The sequence below is a fragment of the Rhea americana genome, unplaced genomic scaffold, assembly GCF_003343005.1.
Source record: "Rhea americana isolate MKP2758 unplaced genomic scaffold, rheAme1 scaffold_369, whole genome shotgun sequence".
Lineage (NCBI taxonomy): Eukaryota > Metazoa > Chordata > Aves > Rheiformes > Rheidae > Rhea > Rhea americana.
The window spans coordinates 147177-168950 of NW_028186500.1; the positions used below are offsets into that span (position 1 = coordinate 147177).

General features: G+C 39.2%; 1 protein-coding gene across 2 annotated transcripts in view; it reads left to right on the forward strand.

The window, feature by feature from the left end:
* The first annotated feature begins 1227 nt into the window (after positions 1-1227).
* Positions 1228-21774, forward strand: part of KDM4B (lysine demethylase 4B) — an 81617-nt gene continuing 61070 nt past the window's right edge. For both annotated transcript variants that reach the window (XM_085312621.1, XM_085312623.1), the window contains exons 1-4: positions 1228-1388; positions 3229-3404; positions 4715-4829; positions 6102-6295. In XM_085312621.1, coding sequence (XP_085168747.1) covers positions 1248-1388; positions 3229-3404; positions 4715-4829; positions 6102-6295 — 626 coding nt within the window. In that variant the 5' untranslated portion in view covers positions 1228-1247. The remainder of the gene's footprint in view (positions 1389-3228; positions 3405-4714; positions 4830-6101; positions 6296-21774) is intronic.

Below are 21774 nucleotides of genomic sequence, written 5' to 3' on the forward strand. Positions count from 1 at the left end.
AGTAGCATCTAGAATATATTTTGTCTAGTTCAAAATCAGCTTAAATCCAAACCTGCTTTGCTTGTGATTTAGAAGTTGCATTTGATGTAATGTTGCTGCATGTTGTATTTTTCATTATAGTCTTATACTGCCCTCTAGTGATATTTTGACTATGTTGTATGTACTTTGGTTTTCAGACTTTGAGAATATTTCCATAGTTAAGTTTGCAGCTGAAGTGTCATTGAAACTTTTTGTTTGCCGTGTAACATCTTAGCATAAGCTTATGAAGACCAGTTTTAAAAATTGTTATTTCATCCTGAATTGTTTTGGATTTTTTTTTTCCTGCACATTTTGAAGTAAACTGAGCAATTTTGCTTTTCAGGTTGGAAGGCATTTTGAACTTTTACACCTACAATTTTTGTAAATTGTCYAACACTTCATTTTCTCTCTGTACATTGGAAATACAGTCAAGTGGTAATGCAGGAATTGCATGTTAAGAACTCTCCTTTTATAATTTTGTATATGGCCTAGCACATAAGGAACCAGAAGAAATAGTAGCTGATATGTTGGCCTTAAGATGTTGTTTCTGAAATTAACTTAGAAAAGGAAGCAGCATTCTGATGGAAGATATTTAAGAGGCAACTGGTTCCTTATATGTGTTTAGTGAAAAGTGTGTTGTCCTTGATGGGTATTTTAATGAGACACATTTCATACACTAAATGGAGGGGACTGAAGTATGTGCAGACTATCAACTGTCTGAACACTCGGATGGTACCAAGGTATTGCTAATGTAGCACTGTTTCTTCTGGCCTTCTTGGGTATAGGTTTGTTTATGTGAGTATAAATACACATTTATAGTAGTGTGGCACTTTCCTGTGTGGAAATGAGAATTCATCCCAGTGATGTTACTTGTTTTAAAAGTGAGTTCTGTCATTTGTTACGGTATCTGAGCTCTTTTCRCAGAAAATCAATAGTGAAGTGCCTAAAAAACTTAGTGGAGTTCCTTGATATTTGACCCTTCTCGAGTTCCCTACTAACAAATAGACTAAGTGATATTTTGGTCAGAAGCCCTTCAAATCCATGTTAGAGGATACCTGAAATGCTCTCTCATTAGTGGGGGAGTGAAAACCATGCTCAGGCCTTTCTATGAGATTTGTTAGAGCATATGGAAAGAAAAGGTTTCCTTTTCCTGCTTTTCTTCTCCGTTCTTCTCTTTATTTCTTTCCTTTTTGTTCTCACTGTTCAGGTGTTGATACCCTACTGGAAATATGGGGTCTGAAAATCCAAGTCCACAGAACCCTGGCTGTAAGATCATGACCTTTCGTCCCACCCTTGAGGAGTTTCGGGACTTCGGAAAGTATGTTGCCTTCATTGAATCCCAAGGAGCTCACCGAGCAGGGCTTGCCAAGGTGAGTTGCCTTAGCGTAGGTATTGAAGGCTTCCTGGAGGGCACTTTCCTGACAGTCTGTCTTCAGGTATCTATGAAATTATATCACTTGGATGTAGTTTTCTGATATGTAGTGAGGCAGAGCATCCTTTTAGAAATTGGACGTGTAATTTCTGTGTTTTGATTTAGCTACAGAGGAAAGAGGGAGGGATTTCAGGCCTTCCATAGGAGTAAAAGAAGCTTTTATTTAAAGGAAGCCTTCTCCTGATCCCAGCTGCAAAAGCAAAGATGTTTCTAGTGCTTCCAGAGCTGGGGTAAGAGTACTTCCAGGTTCTGATCATGTTACTGAGATATAAATACAGAGAGCTGTGGTCCTCAGTGGCTGGAGGTGTGAGGTCTTCAGCTTCCTCAGTGTAGGGTAAAGGGTCAAGTTTTTGAAGCCTACTTAAGTTTGGATGATGAAGAAACCCAGAGATGTATGTTAAGTTATATCCATATGAATTGGTAGCAACTTTTACTCTTCTCATGCTCTGAACCACCTTACGCTGGCTTGAATCCTCCATATGTGTGAGGTATGGAATACACCATACACCAAAATACATCAAAGGTATTTGAAAGGAAAATAATTGTCCAGCCAAGTCAAAAATCTCTGTCCATCTCCTGTCCCCATCTTCATTTTGCACTGAAACTGATAAAACATTAAGAGAACTCTTTATGTGAACCTTTTAAATTTCAATACTTTGCCTAAAGGTGCTTCAAAAAAATGAGTGCTAACTGAATAGAAAGATTATTTCTGTGGCTGTGTTTTGTTGCACCACAGACTGGGATATTCATTTGTCTGGACAAGGTAGTTGTACATGTAGTATTTAGCAGAACTTAATAAAGCACAGCAGAGGACAGAGGTAAAGCTGTTAGGCATGAAATAATATTTACTTTTTGTTAAAACATAGGTCAATTACTGTTTTTATTACAGTTCTAAATAGAGCTGGGTACTGATAAAGCGCTCTGTCAAATGTTTCCTTGTCTGCTCAAGTGTACTAGCAATTACATTCTGGGAGACCAGTAAGGTAGATTATTTTAATAAAAGCTGCTGGTGAATTCCAGATGTCATAAAGAAATGACTACCTGTAGGACTAAATCTCAGCATTTCAAGTTAATCTTTCTGTGTAGTTACTGTGACTGCAGTTCAAAACCTTGTAATGGAAGCAGAGCTCRTCATATCCTGGAGGAACAATGCCCATGAAAATCAATAAGTTGTGCTTCCAGTCCCATAGCTTTTTGGGGGGGGGGGTAAATCCAAATACCAAATTAGATTGCGGATGCATTTTCTTCATTCTGCATCGTCACTGAACGTTCTACTGATTGTTCTCTGATCTTGAGTCTAGAATTATTGCAGCTGTTCTCTTCAAAATTAAAGCTTTTTCTTCCCGATTCAGCACTGAGCAATTTTTTGCACAACCTCTAAGAGTGGGGAAGGAGCTCTGGGCATGTTCCCCATGTGATTTTTTTTTTTTTTGTTCTTCTCCATCCCCTGCCCCTCTTTGTTGAAAGAGCTATTTGGAACCCTGTTGTGTCACCTACAAATACAGAAACAGCAACAGCAGTTATGTGAACAGGATTGTGAGGTTTCCTAGTTTTAAAGAAGCTACCAGCCCTTCTAACGATGTTAGTGAGTCCTGTATTTCAGTGATTTCAGAACAGGTGGCTTGTCTTACGTGCTAGTTATTTGAGATGGTGCAGTTATTTGATATCGTACAGCAGCAGGTGAAATACCTTCTGCTTAGATGTGTTTTTCTCAATAAAAGTTAAGTGTTTGCCTATTCTGCCTATGAGATTTGTTTGTTTTTTCCCTCCTCTTCTAGGTGATACCTCCCAAGGAATGGAAACCTCGAAAAACCTATGATGATATAGATGATATGGTTATCCCAGCTCCTATTCAGCAGGTGGTTACTGGGCAATCAGGGTTATTCACCCAGTATAATATACAGAAGAAACCGATGACTGTGGGAGAGTACCGACGTTTGGCTAATAGCGAGAAGTATGTTAGTGTTAAGTGTTGCACTATGTTGTGAATGGGAGAGTTTTGTGGAAAGCCTTTCTTTCTAAAAAACTGAAAAGAAAATGCAGCCAACCTTGTTAAATCAGAAGCATTTTGGTGGAAACAGCTTTTTCTTAAAATTTTAAGTTCAGAATCTCAAACAAGTTTATAACTTGGTTGCTCTTGAAGTATCTTTGATCTTTTTCTGCAAATTGGTATAGAAAGATTCTTTGTCTTTGGCTAAGAATATCCTTGAAAAATTGTCCCGAGACCCCAAAAGAGCTCTCAGTTTGTGAATGTTCGTTCTTGAAAACGCATTTCATTGCTGAGATACAAATAATCATATCTTGGAGTGCCTGAGCTAATACTGGTAGCATGCATGTCTTCTGAAGTGACTGAGAATATTGGAAAACACTTCAGTTAGCTGAGACAAGTTAACTCTGCTGCAGTTGTGTTCTTTTTCCAGATCCACTTTCCCAGAGCTCTGGAGTGTCTTGAGTTTTAACTCAAGCAACGCTGTCAATCAGGCGTCAGCATTAAAATATTGCTAGTAAAACACGTACATGAGTGCTTTACCTGTGTTCAGCAACCTGTGTGATARTTTAATCTCCTGCCTCCTTAGGGATGGTGATCTGATACTTCACATAAATGCTCATAAATGCTCATGCTATTTTTTTTGTCAATACACATTAAGACTTTTAGAAGAAAGATTCGAAAAGCAGTGAATTATGTGAATCTAAGTAGAATTAAAAATGAAACGCATCTTCAGTAACCTCCTGAGTGTCTATTTTGATAGTTACCTTACTTTTAGAGCCCTTTCAGGCTTACAGGCCCTAGAAGATGAGAGAGGAAGGATGTTTACTAGCTTAAGTTCCAGGAACAGAAACAAAAGGGCTAGAGTTGTGTGCTTGGCTGTATCCTTGCATTACAACATGATATTAATCCACCTTTTTTTTTTCTTTGATTTCTTCCTGTGCTGAATATAACATACATCTAAGGTGTAGTAACAAGTCCAGATAATTTGTTGATTATTTTGTACATTGCTTCAAGATAATGCAATGGAGGATGCTGTAAAAACAGAAGGAGATCAGTTTTTGTGGTTGCATATCTACTTTTACTGTGCATTGCTCCCTAGAATCTGCTCCCCAAACTATAGTTCATGTCTTTCTGTTTCCTTAAAAGTTAGGAGTGCCTATTCTAACCAGGCCTTCCACAAAGCTGAGAAATGCATGATGCTTTTTGGTCAKTCATCAGTCTCTGATGAATATTCCTTGAGACTTACATGCTTACCCTTTCTGTGTTTTTATCAGGTATTGTACTCCTCGCCATCAAGATTTTGAAGATTTGGAGCGTAAGTACTGGAAGAATCTCACATTTGTCTCACCAATTTATGGGGCTGATATCAGCGGCTCACTATATGATTCAGTAAGTGAAAAGTCCCACTTTTTTATGTACGTATTATGGACACTGACTTTTCTTTATTTTCTTTTATTTGCTCATTAGGAGTAGTACTTCAGAATGAGTTATTAGATTTAGCAACCTTGAAACAGCAGCTTAAATCTTTATTCTTCTCTYGTTAAGAAAGTATGACTAAACTTCCATCCCTCCCCAGAGGGGATTGGGGATGGGATTCAGGATGACAATGAAATCTGTGATAATAGTCTTACTTAGTCTTACTAGAAAAATTAGACAAAGACCAATTTAGTTGAGTTCTTATGGAGCCACTGGCAGAAGTCTGTATAAAACTTGCATAAAAGGTTGTTGCTGCTTTGATGAGAGTATCATGTTCTTATCTAGGATATGATCAGGGAAGGTGACATAAGTGGACATAAATGCAAGCTGTAGAAGTAACTTCTACAATGTCCTGAATATAAAATTTGTTTCCTTTAGTTTCCGTCAAACTCCTATAAGCAAAAGTTACATAATAGGATTACCAGCCACATCTAAAAGAACATTTCCTATTCTCCACTTACTTATATTGCTCTAAGAACTGAGGTATCTGAGTAGCAATGGAGAYTCTCTCTGCACTCCTTTTCATCTTGCTTTTCAGCTGCTTCCTTTCTACATCCCTTTATCTCCTGCCCCCTCTTTGTTTCTTTTTCTTTTTTCTTTTTAGGTTGATTTAGAAAGTTTCAAGATGAAGAGCTTGAATTTCACTGTCTTACAGTTACTCCAGCAAGCAGCTTGAAGCTGATGTTGCTTTCGTGTGTCTCTGTTACTTACATACATACTAAATGCACTAGGGAAAAGGGATAGGAAAGAAATGATTAATTATTATTCCTCAGGCAATCTCAAGGTTAAAGATTTGTAATAACTTGTGTGACTTTTCTATTCTCTACTAAAGTAGAGAAAACCAACCACCAGACTTAGAATTTTTCTTTTCATTAGTCTTTCTATTGAAGTATTTCAATAGAAATTCTTTCCTATTCTTTATGTGAAGTACCTAGATGATATAGAGGTCTTTATCTGTTTGGCCATGTTTCAGTCTAGTGTTCATGATAAGTTGATCCAAGATATTCTCTATGTGAAGGACATCATCTAAATGGAATATGCTAGTGAGAGAAGTGTATTTTACCTTTAGTTTATCTTGTATTTATTAGTAAAACAGTTATTTATCATTCAAAGAGGTTGTGGGATGCTCTGCAGCAACAAGTTCTGGTATGTTCCAGTACAAAACATATTTTCTTTGAATTACAGGATGTGGAAGAATGGAATATTGGCAATCTGAACACCCTCTTAGACATGGTAGAACATGAGTGTGGTATTATCATAGAAGGTGTGAACACTCCCTACCTCTACTTTGGGATGTGGAAGACAACGTTTGCTTGGCATACGGAGGACATGGATCTTTATAGTATCAACTACTTGCATTTTGGCGAGCCAAAATCCTGGTAGGTGACACAGTACTGATAGATACTTTGCCTCTACTCAGACACCACTTCAGGGGGGGCCTGACTTAAGCTTATGCTGTCATGAAACTGTGTCTCTTTTATGTTGCATTTAATCCAAGTGCAGGCTAGCTACAAAGGCAGTGATTCTGCTTACTTCCAGTCTACAGCAGCATGCTCCCAACATCAGGCAACTGGCCGGTGAGCCAGTTCAGGACACAGACTGGCAGAAGACTTCCCATGGGTCCAAATGAGAGGAGCATGCAGGACAGGGGAGTGGGGGACTGTCTCCCCCTGCCCACACACACATTTGAAAGTAATTCTGCTTTCTTACTTGTTTTGAGGCCTAATTCCTGACTTTCTAGAAAGAAAGAATTAGGGAGACTTGTTGACATCATGATTAAAAACACCTGAGAGAATTCTCAATGTTTGTGGTTTTTTGAAAACTAAGGCACAAGATGGAACGTGGCAGACAAAATGGTGACGGGATTGTGTGGATACTCTAAAAGCGCTTTAATACTGAGTGACTGTTTTTCCTACATTGTACTGTAGGCAGGATACATCTGTTGCTTTAAAATTTCCATCATTTAAATATATAAACACACTTAAAATTATAGGTCAGTGTGTCATTTTTTTCATGGTTAATTATTAGAATAACAGTAAGCATTTTTTTAAATACTGTCAGTACATAGACTGGTTTGAAATAGCTTTCCACAGAAGAAATCAATAGATACGGATGAAATTAGGAAGCTAGGAGATTGTTACCCTGAGCCAGTATTCTATTTTCTGAAGCCTTCTGTTTAAAAGTATAACCAGAGAGACTTAGTAACTCAGAACTTTGCTGAAGATCTTGATACAACTAATAAATATTGACATTTGCGTGCAAATTAAAGCTTAAATGTCACTGTGGAGCTGCTGTCATTGTGCCCTGGCACTTGCAGACAAGATCTTCCCATTTTCTCTGCAATATGAGTCCCTGGTGACACTACATATCTCTAGGCTGTTAGTGCCTGCGGGCATATAAAAGCTACCAACAGCAAAGAGGCTGTAATGAATAGATACAGTGTTCCTTTACAGCCTTAAAAAGGAGTGGAAGGAGGGGCTGAGTCTGTAAAGTTCAGCCATAGTCTTGATGTGAATTTTTAAATGTTTACGACATGTCAGAAAATCTTATTTCTCTAGCATACGTGATTCTTTGTCCTTCAGGTAAGTGTACGAGGGATTTATAGAATCACTTGTGTTATCCATGTTAAATAAATTTAACTTCAAGAAACAAATCTCTGGATTAGGAATGAAATGTGACATGCTTTCATTTTAGATACTGTCAGGGTGTTTTTTTCTTCAGGAATGGTTAGTTCAAAGTTATTTTTTCTTGGCCCTACTCTCCAGTAGGTGGTGCCACCAGCACAGCAGAAGCACTTACTCTCCTTTGACCATAGTGACCATCAGCAGAGCTAGTGTCCTCTTTAGTATGGCTGTTTGACACCTCAGTACGCAAGAGTTATTTTTTTTGTTTGTTTTAAGAGCTGTATGCAGAGCTAACCTGAGGGTTAAATTTGGGTCACGCGATCATGGCTGTTTCCCGGCTGCTCCTTTCATGCTTAGATGTTACCAGTTCTGTCTCATCTGTCTTTGGCTTCCTTCTTGTTCTGAGCTCAGAATAGAAGTGGAGCTCTTTCCAAAAGTAGAAATAAGACCAGATTATCTTGAGAAGAAAAGCTGTTTACAGCATGAAAATAATAGCATTTTTTATTTTTTTTAAAAACCTCTTACCTTGTGAGCAAAAGTTAGACAATAAAAGGTAAATGAAACCTATTTTTAACCTCTTACACTAAGTGTTTTTCTAGCTTGACCTGAACAGTTTTCCTTCTTGCATGCATCTTACAAATTTCATGGGGGTGTGGAAAGATGATAAACTTTTCATGAAGTTTAGTAAATCTGGCAAATATCTGCTCTTATAAGCATTAGTGTCTTGAATCTTGGCAGCTTTGATTTCCTGTCTGATCCTGTGGAGGAATTTTGGGAAGATGCTGGGGAACACCTGATATTTGCCTCAAAGGAGTTTCAGTTGTTACTGTTTGGCCACTGATGCTTATAAAGAGCTTAAGTCTTGCAGGATTTTTTTTTTCAAGGTGCTTTTTGCTGGATTATTATCCAGCACTTCTCTGGTTGTATGGACTTTTTATAGAAACTAGTTCTGTAAACCTAGTGCTCTGTGGGGGGGGGGGGAATGAGGCTTTTGATGTTGAGCCATGTTTTTGGCAAAACATTTTCCTCTTCGACCAAGCTTTTTGTATAGATGACAGACTGTATGTAACACAAAAATAGATGTATTGTGACAAGATGCCATTGCTGGTTTGGCAGGCCTCTCTTGCTGTTCCCTTAAGCCTGAGGCTAGAGTATGCTATGTGCCCAAATCATTTCTTCCTTGTTCTTTGCAGTGACAGCTTCTGTTAATGAGTTCTCAAGGTCTTCTGTGTACAAGCATTAGCTTTTAAGAAGTAAATCTGAACACCATTTTGAACAGACCTGGAACTTTTCAGGTACATGAGCAACTGCATATTCTGGATACGATTGCAGTGATCCCAAAGGTCTGTTGGGGGAGCTCTTGGACTTCAGCAGAGAAATTCTGGTGGTGCAGACCAGCTTCACTCAAAGATGGCTAAAATGTTATTCTGGCACCACCTCTGTGGAAATTTCCCAGCTTCCTTCATCCTTTTTATAGACTCTTTGACTCTGACAGTGATCATCTTAGAAGCACCTCAGGGAATAACAGGAGTGTGGAGAGTTTCAAAGTCTACCACTTTGGGGTTGAGCTCTAAAATAAGAGGCAGAGTTATTGTTTGGTTGTCAGAGATATTTATATAGTGAAACCAAGCACTCTCTATATTAGTAGTATTCTGCCTCAAAATTGTCTGTTAGAAACATAACTCTTTCTTCATGTATCTCATAAATTATTTTAGGCTACTTTAATCCAGACTGTGTAACCAAAGCCCTGCTTTGCAGGGTAGCAAATAGGAACAGTGAGAAGCCACCAGCTCTGCCTCCTGATGAAGGCAAAGTGAGAAAGGAATTGGGCCAAATGAGGCTGCTTCCCAGACTTTATTCAGATGGATTCTACAAGAAATTGCTCCATGTTTATTTTTTATGGAAGAGGTGAAGAGTTGAATTACCTTCTCAGGGAGGTCTGAATACATTCAGACTATGAAAAGCCACCAGAGTAAAAGATAGCCTGAAAAAGGAATCTCTTGTAGGTCAGGGTGGGTAGTTACTAAAGTGTTATTCTGTATCTCTTTCTGTCTGTCTTTGGAATTTTGGTTTATACCTCTTATACAACACCTGTTTTTTGGGGGACTGTTGGGATTGGAGTTARAATAAATGTTTGCGGTTCAACAAATGAAGATGGTTTCTTTGTACACCCAAATTAGCAGCTGCTTGATCATACAACTGCTTGATTAATATGTGTGTCTTTCATTGCAGAGAAATTCTGCTGCCAACAACTTTCTTGTACTGTTTCTTTTCCATTAGCTGAACAGAACAAGCTGTAGCAAAATGATTTCTTTACACAGTGCTGTGTCACTGGGGATGCAGGTTAAAAAAATCCTTCAGCATTAAGTGAAATATTCACGTAGTAGAGGGTCACCCAGTGATGAGGAAGAAAGAGGGTCATGAAAGACAGCTTTTTTTCTGCTTCCAGTCTCATTAAACGATGTATCTATGCCTGTAGTTGCAATGCATTTGTATCTTTAATTATGTCTTGTTGTGCAGAAGAGAATGAGTACTGTCTTCAGCCAATATGATTGCTGTTGCAAGGACAGCCCTACTGCCCCCTTTGGATTATACTGCCTCTTGCTGATCATCTTTTCTGATACTCTGTTTCTCAGGCATGTGCATTTAGTATATGTTGTAACCACGCTTTTGTTGTTTTTAACTGGAAACTCAGTGTGATAGACTTGAGAGGTAATACAGAAGGTGTGGGTGCTTTCCATCAAACATATCGGGAACTTAGAGCTGTTTTTAAATTTTCCTTTTAAGCTTCTCAGGCAGGGAACTGCCAGACTGAGTCTCTTGCTTGCGTGTTTCTCAAATTATAATAAAACGTCCCTCTTACATTAGTAGTTTAATTATAACCTTTTCATAGTCTGTCTTCARTTTTCTCAAAAATTTGAATGTATTTCATTTTGCAGCCCTATATTAAATCTCTTGTGGTAGGAGTTTTTACTGTATCAATTATACATATTATGTATAATTACCTTATACATTCATATGCTGAAATCTRAAATACAGCATATTGTCAAATGATGCTAACAGAAGACTGATTTTTATAATGACAGAAGCAACAAAGCTGAATGCCAAGTATAATACTTTATGGTTATTATGGCATTTTTGGAGAATGTATGTGTCTCAGCCCTTGCAATTTCAAAAGTGTATTTTGAAATACTGAGATACTCAAGCAAAGCTTCATTCCATCTCTATAGAAGTGTGTGAGTGCATGTCTGTGCTCTTTAGGTATAATTTATGACCTTGCATATCAATTATGTAAGTTCTCTTCTTGCATTGGGCATTGCTTATTGCTTTACCTTCTTAAATTGTGGTAGCAGTTGTAATCACATAGATGCAGAGGAGCCAAATAAGTCCTGTGGTCTAATACTGATAGTAATATTCTAATACTTCTTATAAGGTAGAGTGTTAAGTGATTTGCTTAAGGCCGCAGAGCTGTTGTCGTGAGCTCCTCTATGCGGCTCATTTAGCCAACTGAACCACAGTTGGGAAGTAAATTTCTAACCTTATAAGGTGGTATACAGTGCAACCTGAAGTATTTTGGGCAAAACTCAGCGGCTAGCAAAGGTGGTCCATTTGCAGTTAAGGCTGGTCAGACCATTTGTGTCCCCTGCCCCTGAGCAGCAGGAGTACCTGTCTTTGCAGGGAGCAAGGGAGTACCAAAAGTAGCTCTAAGTTGTTAAAAATCTTAATATTGTGAATTTGAATGGATACATTTCTGAGTCAGTAATGTCTCCCTGTTGTTTTGTCAACRTTGTAACACATGACTGGATAACAGGGTTATTTTTCTCTGATATTTTGTGACTGATGTTGCCTTATAGCAAGAATATTTGATTTACAATTTCTAAATGTTAATGGAATATTAGACTGTGTTCTTTCTCTCAGAAATTACAGGTGTTAAACTGGAGTGACACTGTGGATGATAATTGATTTTTTATAAAATGTCTCTGTTTTCTTATCATGATGGATGTTTAATTTTCTCTTAATTAAAACGGGGAGCCAGCTTTTGCTTTTAAGTTACATGGTCTTCTCTCCGAARTGTTCCCGTGTCTAAAGTGGATCGTACCTAATCTGTTTGACTTTGATGTCWCATAGTACACTTTATGCCAGAGCAGTAGTTTATGTAGACTTCWGGACAAATTACCAGAAGAATTAAAAAAAAATATGATTAGGTAAAAACACTGGTCACAGATAGAAATCCAGATATATGTTTTAAAATGTAATTGTGTCTTGTAAAAGTCTTAACACTGTTTACTTGAAAGTACATAGCATTATGTTAAAAAAAAAAAAAAAAAAAAACTTAGCATTTTTGCCTTCTTTCCTCTAGTTCTCTAGCAAGGTTCCCCATGATWAGGTAAGTGTCTCTGTAGGAATCAAGGAAAACAAGTCCATGGAAGAACTTGCTTATAACAGCTACATTTTAATGAATTTATAGTTATCTGTTACTGATGTCTTCTCCAGCAGGGAAAGCTCATGTTTTTCAAGGGAGATTTAATGGGGAGATTTAAGGCAAGGCATGATTGCTCCCCTGGGAGCAGATTGTATAAGGGAGCCCTCTTTACTTGTGGCTAATAGCATATACTAAAGCAGCTGCAGATACGCAAAGTGCTGAGGATCTTACTGCTGATTTTGCTTTTCATTATTGTCTCAGGGAGCATCGCAGCTGTCTTGGTCAGAACTCCTGCCCTAGCCTTCCTCCAGGATAGGAAACATTAATCCCTGGAAAACTATCTTGGGGAAAGCAAATGACCTAATACAGTCACGGAGCTTACCTCTCCAGCATCTCTCCTCCTTCATTTTCAGTGCAGGACACAGGGTCCTTATCCCCATTTCCCCCATGTGGTATTGTGCACTGTCCCTCTGCTTTTAACACACACTCACATATGTTGCAGTTTGTTGAGAGCTTGATGCAATCTCACTGAAAGCAGCTGGGTTTAATGTGGGTTAGTGAATTGTATGGCAACAGGGGGAAGGGCATTTGTCCCTTGCATCAGTTATTGCCTTCTAACCCTTATGTTCCCTCAGGGGGCSATTGTACAGGGTGGTTTAATTACCAGATTGATCAGATGTGATTATCAGCCTTGATTATTGGGATTCATAGAGCCTTGGGTCCTGGAGAGCATGTGAGTTCCTTAAAACTAGATTAGCAGGAATCACAGCTGCCTTTTGCCCTTGAGGGAGCTGAGAACTCTGAATTTGTTATGCTATGACTTTCCATTTTGCTCCATGTAGAATTTTTGAGTTTTACTTTTCCTATTTCTTGGTTTTTAAGGAATTTCCCCCCAAAAGATTGTGCAACCTTTCCCCCCTTCCCCAAGGTCTACATCAGCCTTCCAGGGGAAGTGTGTAAGGTTGGCTTRTTTTTAAATGTATATGCTCATTTGCTGTTTTTATGCTTCACTCTTGGCAGGTGAGATTTATAGCCTTGTTGGGGTGGAATGTGGGAGGTAGGAGGGGCAGGGGAAGGCCATTCGGCAGTGATGGGCTTCTTGCAGCTCACAAATTTCCTTCCAGCCTCTGCTATCCCATGTAATCTGTTTTACAGCCCTGCAGTTTTGGATGGAGAAAGAGTAGAATTTATGGTGATGTTTGATTTATAGATTAACTGCACCACCATTCGCTCTCAGACTGATTTGGCAAAGCAAGACTCTTCTGTTGATGAAAGGGATAGAGGAAAGAACAGTGGTATTCATTAAAAGAAATAAAAGGAAAGTGAGATAAAGTACGACCAGGCAGAGTAGCTTTTCACTCTCCTACCTTTTCCACAACTGTTAGATGAAAGCTGCTTTGGAGCAGGGTTTTTGCATTGAGAATCTGCGTGCATGTTGATCTGTGCCGTGATTCATGAAAGGAATGATGCATTGAGATGCAGAGTTGCATCCCTCTATAATTCACTGATAAATGAGAGCAGTGCAGCAGTGAGTTATTAATGCTGCCTTTCAAGCTTCATATACTGCAGTCATTAGTTAATCAATACAAACCACGCTGTACTACTAATACTCAGATCTGCCTTCCTGCAGGCTTCCCTGGATCTAAGGTGCTGTTTGTCCTGGARGTAGTGCTGTGGTGGAAGATGACCTAAGTCTCCTGAAGGGAATGGTGCTAGCTGATAGTCTGCTTTTAAAATGCAAGGATTTGCATATTGTACAGAGATCGAATCCTGGGTGACTGGAGTGGTTTTCGTGTAGTTAAGTGATCAAACCAAAGTGTATGAAGAGTTATGGCCTCTGACTTGTATTATTTGGATTATTTTCCCAATCAGGTGTCTGCGACTGGCACACTGGAACAGTGGAGAGTTCTTTTCAATAGACTTAGATATTTGTGTTTTTACACTGTTGTACACAGTTCGCTAAAAGATCATTTTTCCTGATGCGAGGGAGGCACTGTATTCGGGAAGGAAAGAGCTTGGATGCTGCCCCTCTTCATTCACCCTCATCTAGCTTTGAGGGGAAAATGCCACGAAGATTGAGCCAGACCCTTGGACCAGTGGGAGTAACTATGGAAGTAGTCTGGGGAGGGACTGTTGCCTTGTAAGAGAATGCATAAAATGAGCTTACCCAGCCAACTGAGCTATTGCGGTTCTGTCTCCCTCCCTCTTCCACTCGGCTCCATCCTGTACATGCTCTTTTTCTTTCTACCTCACTGAAATACTYCTCTCTTACCCTGTTTCTCATCCTTGTCTAAGTAAATCCACTGTCAAAGACATTATGTTAGTATGTAGTTTACTGTCATTTTATTTTTCAGCTTGTGTGTTTTATGTCCATCTCCRCTGTGACTGTTTAGTTTGAAATTATAAACTCTTAAGAGGCTAGGGTTCATCTGCTGGCAGTTGTATCTAACCTAGAAAAGTGGAGACCCTTCTGGTTTATGATTCATCTTTGTACCCTCCTGTAATGATCTTGCAAGGTGGTAATGCTGATCTGCGGTCTCATTCTCGGTTTTACAGCAGTATCTTCAAGTGGGTTCCTRTTCCAGTGACACAGTGTTTAATGCATGTGCCGCTGTTTCCGCCAGCACTAATAATTCATCACAGTTCAGTAGTCCCAGTCTGGATTGAGAGAAGCCTGTCTTTGATCCAAGAAGGCTCTTGCTGAAACTCATTCTTGCGTTTTGAAAATGTCTGCTCAAAGCTCAGGCCTGATTTGAAATGAAGATCTGTGGAAGTCTGACAGGATCACAGATTGGTTTTAATAACTGAGGCTTTTGAACAGTGCACTTTGCCACCGAGAGAAGAGGGGAAGGAGATGTGCTTCCATGCTTCATATAACTCTTTCAGCCCGATCTGACTCGGGCCCTGTGGGAGAATAGCTTTACAGATACTAGCTTGGCATGGCACTGGAAACAGTGGTTGGTGAGACCAGGAGGAATGAACAGTGGCACTGCAGAGCTCTTTATTCACATTTTGTTAACACATTGGCAAAAATCGGGGGGGGGGGGGAAGGGTTTCTTTACTCAGCAGAGAAAATTGACACTGGGTGATGCCAAGTGCAGTACAGATACAGTTTAAAATAACAGAGTGCCTATAGTAATGACAGTACTTAAATAGCACTCTGCGTTGTGTGAGTGCTATGTAATTGTTAACTGGTTAATCTTCTCCATGTGAGACTAGTAATATATGTGCTTGGTTTCTATCTGCTTTATTTCTGTCTGGATGATCAAGGTGACAAAGGGGACTGAATAGAAGAAATAAAGGAAACTTTACAGATTGTGTCACTAATCTGTAACAGACACTAGCTGTAACACTTCTAACCCTGAAACTGTGGCTGGAGCTGGGGTGCTGTCTTTGAAATAAAAGTTGTAGTTCAGTGAAACAATGCAGCGTGATGGACCAGAACCGTTTAATCTTCGCGATGTTTTTTCCTCAAAAAAGAAAAAACTGTGGGTATATGTGGGGAGGAGGAGGCATTGCACCTCTAGAACAAGGGATTTCCTGATCCAAAGATACTTGTAATTAGTAATGAGCAGATTTCTTTTGTTCTGCTTTAGGCAATTACCCATATTGTTTTCTAAGAGCAGTGAGCAGGACTGTGTATGTCCCTGTCCTCAGTAAAGCAGGCTGCTCTCRCAGGCCAGTTGGTGCAGGAGAAGAGCATCTGTGGTCTCCACTTTCAATGCGTTTGGCTATTAGAGAGATACTAGCTCTCCTAATCTTTTTAGATTTTCTTCTAGTGCACACTGAATTTTGGTTCTTTCTGTTGTTCCCTTGATTTACCCTAGGCATTCAGGTTTCTCTTCAAACATTAATATAGTTGTGCAGAGATTTTCTTAGACTTGAAATGTATTTCTGCTTACTGGAGGGAGAAAGCTGGTCTTCAGAGTCCTGAAACTAGGACCTTGTTTAGAAGTCAAGAGAGTTGCGAGTGTGTGAAATGCAATTGCGTTGTTATCTAACACATCATCTTGCTGATAGCTTAGGTGTGTTTTCATGTTTACCTGTGGAAAATTGTTAAATTCTTGTTATGGGACAAAGGATGAAAATTCGTGTTTAACTCCCTCCTGCAATAAGTTAGTATGAGAATGCTGTAAAGTGCAGGGAGTGCTGTTCTGCTCCCTGCACAAAGATTGCAGCCTCAGGTCAAATTCTGTTTCCAGATCTCTCAGTCATTTATACTGCGGGCTTCCAAGATGTGTTCTCGTGCATATAGTCTGGGCAAAGATGTATAGCTCATTTGACAGTGAAGGAAATGTTGTTTTAGAATTTTCTCTTTCACTTGAATCAACTCCATAAAACTTAAAAACACAAACCCAACCAACCAACCAAAAAAACCTGTGTGTATGTGCATTAAATCATCTCTGTGCTATTGAGAGTTAAAGAAGCAGTACAGTGGTGTTCAGTTGTYCATAATGCAGAGATACTAGTTTCTTAATGGAGAAGAACAAGGTTCTCGTGGTTTGGAATAGGAAATCCTGGTATCTCTCTCTGGAAGTTTTCCCTGTTAGCTTGATGCCTGCTGCTAACTAGCTGGCTCACAAGGACGCTTGCAGGCAGCTGGAGAGTCTGTGCATGTCTATAGGCACTAGAGGGAATTTGTACCAGGTACTGAAATCAACTGCCTGGTTACATTTTTTTTTTTCTCCTTGATTCTCCTGTTGCATAGGGCTTTTTTTTTTTTAAAGAATGTAAGGTCTCTGAAACATAATCTTTGCAGTTTATAGTGGTACAGTATCTACTACAAAAAGCAATGAGTAATTAATTATTTGATTACAAGTTTCAGAAAACAAATGTGATGTGAACAGGTTCGTCCAAACAAATAGCAGAGAATGGCAAGAGAATGAATGTTGTAGCCATTCATCTCTGTTGAATTATAAACTATTTATCTTCTTGGCTAAACTGAATGAATAAATGATTTCATAATGCTTTTCCCAAAACACTTTTTCTTAGTAAAATACCCTCTCCATAGTGCTCATTCGTTGTCTGCATGCAGAAGTAGACTACAGGATTATTTCCTATATATGGAAAGAGAGTTGCTCCACTACAATTTTTAATTTTGTGTTTCATGTTTGGCATTTGTTGCTATGAAGCTTACTGAACTGTTACATTTATAGTCTTTCCAAGAGCAGATGGCTGTTCATATCAAACTCTGTATTTTAAAATAGCATTTAAAAATTGCATTTGAATTCTGGTAAAATCCTTCTTTATCTATTTGGTGACTTTTAGGCTAGTGAAAAGTGCCAAAATAGCCAAYTGTGTGGTTGTCTTACTGTGCAGATCTAGTTCAGGTGCCCCTCTGGAAAATAATCATTACCCTAAGAGTAAAATCTGGAAAAGTTRTTGTCTAATGTTATTTCTTGAAATTGATACCTCTTTTATTTCTATTATTTCATGGCAACTATAGCATTAGTGAGGCTCTCAGCAGTATATGCTTGGCACAGATTGGCCTGGAATACTTGTGGATTGGCTGTGGGAAGATTAGAGTCAAACCTAATGCCAGAGCAACTCGAGATACTTTGCCTAATGTTACAGGACAACAAATTGAGAGTTTACAGTTTGATGAGTTGTAGCTCCTTAAGGGAAGGAAGAAATTTTTCACCTTCCATACTGTTTACTAAGACTATAACTGCTTTTTATTTCTTCATATTCGTGCTTGGCAATAGTGTTGATAATCAGCTAGCTGTGCTTGTAGAAAAGTGATCCTATCATAYGAAATAGCCTCCATGGTATGCAGGTACATCGGTATAAGTGCCGAGAATGTTTACTGTTATGCTGGCCCTTTCTGAGCAGGTTTTGTCCTGATTTTATTCCTRTTCTGATTCCTAAAGGATCTTATTTGAGCAGCTGTCCACAGAGCTCATTTTCTTTGAGCTTTAAAAGGCAGGTTGATTTGGTGTGTTTGTGTGGTTGTAATCTTGTTCTGTCATTACCTATTTACTCATTATGGCTTTTGGAGCAGATACTCCCAGGCCTCTGTGTTTATCTTTCTCCCTGTGTGTATTTCAATAAAAATGTCATTATTTGAAATCATTGATGCTGCTGGTTAAAGATACTGAATTCCTTCATCTGTTGTCCTGTAAAATGATCCATTAAAGATAAAACTGCAGACATTCGATAAAAGTTCTTTCCTAGGAACAAGGAGCTCTCTGGTCCATGAGCAATCTTATCTCCAGAGCCAGTGTTTGTGTTTTTGATGCAAAGGAGTCACAGCAAAAGGGGACAAGTGAGGGAGGCYAGTGGTTTTCCTTTCCAAATGGTGATCTTGAGAAGCGAAACTGGGTGTTTAAAGCAAATTCACTGTTGGATAACTTCTGAAATGGATGAGAAGAAGAGAGGGAGTTGTTTTCTATCTTTTAACAAACTGGGAGGGAGGAAAGGATGAAGGGCTGTTACATGGAGGAAAATAAAAGAGAAAAAGAGAGCTGASCATGAAGGGTATCGAGCTGACAGTGATCATGCTATTGATGAAGGAGCAATCCATTAATTTTGTTGATACGTCTTTTTTTCAAACAGGCTGCAAAACTAGCTTAAAAATTAAAAGTGAAAAAATTACAGTGGTTGCTCTGAGCTTTACTTTGACAGTGCTAGAAGGTATTGTATTATAACTATTTCACCCTATAGTAAAATTAGACCTCAGGAGCAGGGTATGAACCTTCATTTTTTGCAGATGAGGGGCTACTTGGTATGTGGTGGTGGCCTGTAGTGGCTTCTATTGGGTAATATATGTTCTTGATGGACTAAAGAGTTTACTTTGGAGGCATCGCTGCTGTCACTGGGACTAAAGATGTTGAAGGTCAGCGTTCAGATTATGCCTTTATGGACGCATTTTGTCTTACAGAGATTGAAATAACAGCTTTTTATTCTGCTTGTAACCACTGAGAGTAGGTTGGCATTTGAATCTTCAGAGGGTCAATATTCTTGGCACAACTAAATCTGCTTCAAAGACAGATAACTAACCCCCAGCTTGACACATGGTCTTAGGCACTTTAAATGTGCTGTTCTCTTTTAGTTTCTATTCCTTATTTCAGTAATTATAGCATGTTAAACTRTGTGGGCCCTGTTTGGCCAGACCTTGTGCAGACACTGTGAAATTAGCTTTCCTGCCTTCTAACATGAGTCAGACYGCAGTGACATTTCCAGAGCCTTGCAGTTGAACCTCCTGCCCATGGTGTGCAATCTCCAGTAGAGGAGGGATGCATGAGATTCAGTAATCTAATCACTGCTTAATTCCTCTGAGTTGTTGSAAGGAGAGGCTGAGTTGCTGACCTGTGGGGAGCAACGGAGGCAAGATGCTGTACCTGTCAAAAACTGTGCACGTGTGTGTCACAACTGTAGCAAGGAAAGGTCTTGGAAGCTTGGAGGGAAGGCTGAACTAGGGGAAGGGGTGGTGCTCTGCAAAAACCAATGGATTGCTTCAGGTGCAAACAGTTTCTCTTAAAGGGAGCGAAACCGGTGGAGAGAGCATGAGAGTGGGCTGAAGATTTCCTGAGGCAGCAGTGCTTTGTTGTGGATAACATTTTTAATAGCTTTCAGTGGCCAAGAATAGGACAAAATTAAATTGTCTTCCCTCTCCACCCTCTACCGAAGAGGCAGTCTTGAGAGCAGGATCTAAGCTAGACTGGAAAGTCCCTGAGGAATGCTAGAAACAGTGTCATTGCAGTAGCGAGTTCGCTGTTAKGTCATCTTGTAGTGGCTTCTGAGCTGGTCCTTGTATCCCAGGATGGCCTGTCTGTTCTTTTTTACTGACACACTCATTTAATTCTTAACTCACAAGGCATTTGCTTATTTATTTTCATTGTTCCTGATAATAATTCTAAGCCATTAGAGGGGAAAATTGTATTCAAAAATGCTGTTTCACACTTTATTTGTTTGATGATTTAGAGCGATAGAAAATAGCACATTTGCTAGCTTTTATAGTCTGATAATTATCCACATCCATCAAGCCATTCCAGGAGAATAAACAAAACACCAAGAAAATTACACTATTAATGACATCCTTTATGGCAAATAGGAAGGCTCTTTCTTTTGTATTAAGGATAAAAAGGGGACCGTCCAGTTAAACTTATTCATTGTCAACGAAAGCAGGCTCCCACTTTATGGAAATGCTAATCTGAGAAATTTGTAGCTTTGGGGCAAAGAACTTCTGGTCTGTGATCCTGCAGCTTGGTAGTTAAAATCAGAATCCATTTTTTTCAGGATACACTAGAACTCTTGAAAATTACCCTGAAGTAGTTATGAGATATGCTAGAATTAGATTTTGTGAAACTACTTCGGAAGTTGAAAATAGTAAGTTGTAGATTTCTCCGAGCGATACTTATCTGTTTCAGGGGCCTTTTTGCTCCTGTTTTAGTAAAAAGACTAGAAAGAGGTAATTTAGAATGATCAGTATATTACTTACAGATTGTTGACCTCAGGGTAAGGTGACATTTGAGTCATATAGTTATAATTTCTTTATTTTGAGACTTTTTCTTTCCTTCATGAGAATCTTGTGTTCTCTGGCAAAAATAGCAAAACAGGTTATTCATGCTATAATCCAAAAAATTGCTGAGTGGTGGGTTTTCAGGATAAATTTGGCACTCTGCTTCAGTCAACTACTGAAAGGCTGCCTCGTGAAAGTGCTAACTRGGGTACAGTCTCCTCTTTTGTTTGCAAGCCTGGTTTTCTGGGAGTTTGCTACTCCTCCAAACATTTGCTCGTTTAGTGCTGATGATGGAGACTTAGCTGAACCTCGCTGAAGCAGGAGGGACAGATTATGCTCTTGAGGCAGTGACTCAGGTTAGCRGTTTTTGACACTTGTTTCTCGTTGGCTGCTGCTGCTCTCTTCTCTGAAGCAGTAGTTGTCTATAAAAAGCTCGTTCTTACTGAAGGCTATTAGAATAGTTTATACATCACTTCTTAGTTTTGTGGCTGTTTGCGATGATGGAAAATCCTTGCCCCTTCTTCTGCTGTGGTTTAAAGGAGCATCCTTCCAAGGCTGAGTCAAAGTTAGGCCTGTTTTATTCCTCATTCAGTTCCATGCAGGCAATGGGATGTCACAAAACTGCTCCTGTTAACCCGAGTGAAGTATCGGGTAGTTGTCAGGCTGACATTTTCTTCTAGTTATAGCCCAGGACGAGGTCTTTCATGGATATTGTGGTCTGTTTTGGCCAACTGGTCTAAAAATCCCAGGGCTTTTTGCTTGTTCTCTGGTGCTTTTTCTTCTCACGTCTCCCATGGTGGAATACACTTATGCTGTGATCTAAATGGGACAGACAAGGGAAGTAGTTTTATGTGCAATCTGGTGGATTTGGGTGTTTTTAAGATTTTGATAGGATTTTGGCAGGGAGTGTTTGTTTCAGAGCAAACCAACTACCTTTAGTATTGGGGCTGAGATACTAAAGGAAGAAAAAACGTTACTATTTGGTTAAAACAAGAGCCTGAAATATTCAAAATGATGCATGTAGAAAAGGAAATTTATATTGTAAATGCTTTACCATGCATAATTTTAGCAACTGTCTCTGGAATTAAAGATACTTTGCTGTTGATCCAAGCCCCAACCTGTGGGCACAAGAGGGACAGTAACGAATCACACTGAATGACAGCGTTCTGTCAGCTCCTTCTATCAAGGATTTTGTCCCCAATAAGTGTCTGGCCATTCTTCATAGTGAAAGCAGGAGGATGATACCATAAGGTCGTACACAAAAGCCAGCCCTTTATGGATGTTTATATGTTCAATTACAGTACTCCTTTGATCGCAGCAATTTCTAATCTTTCCATGTCACCTCTGTTG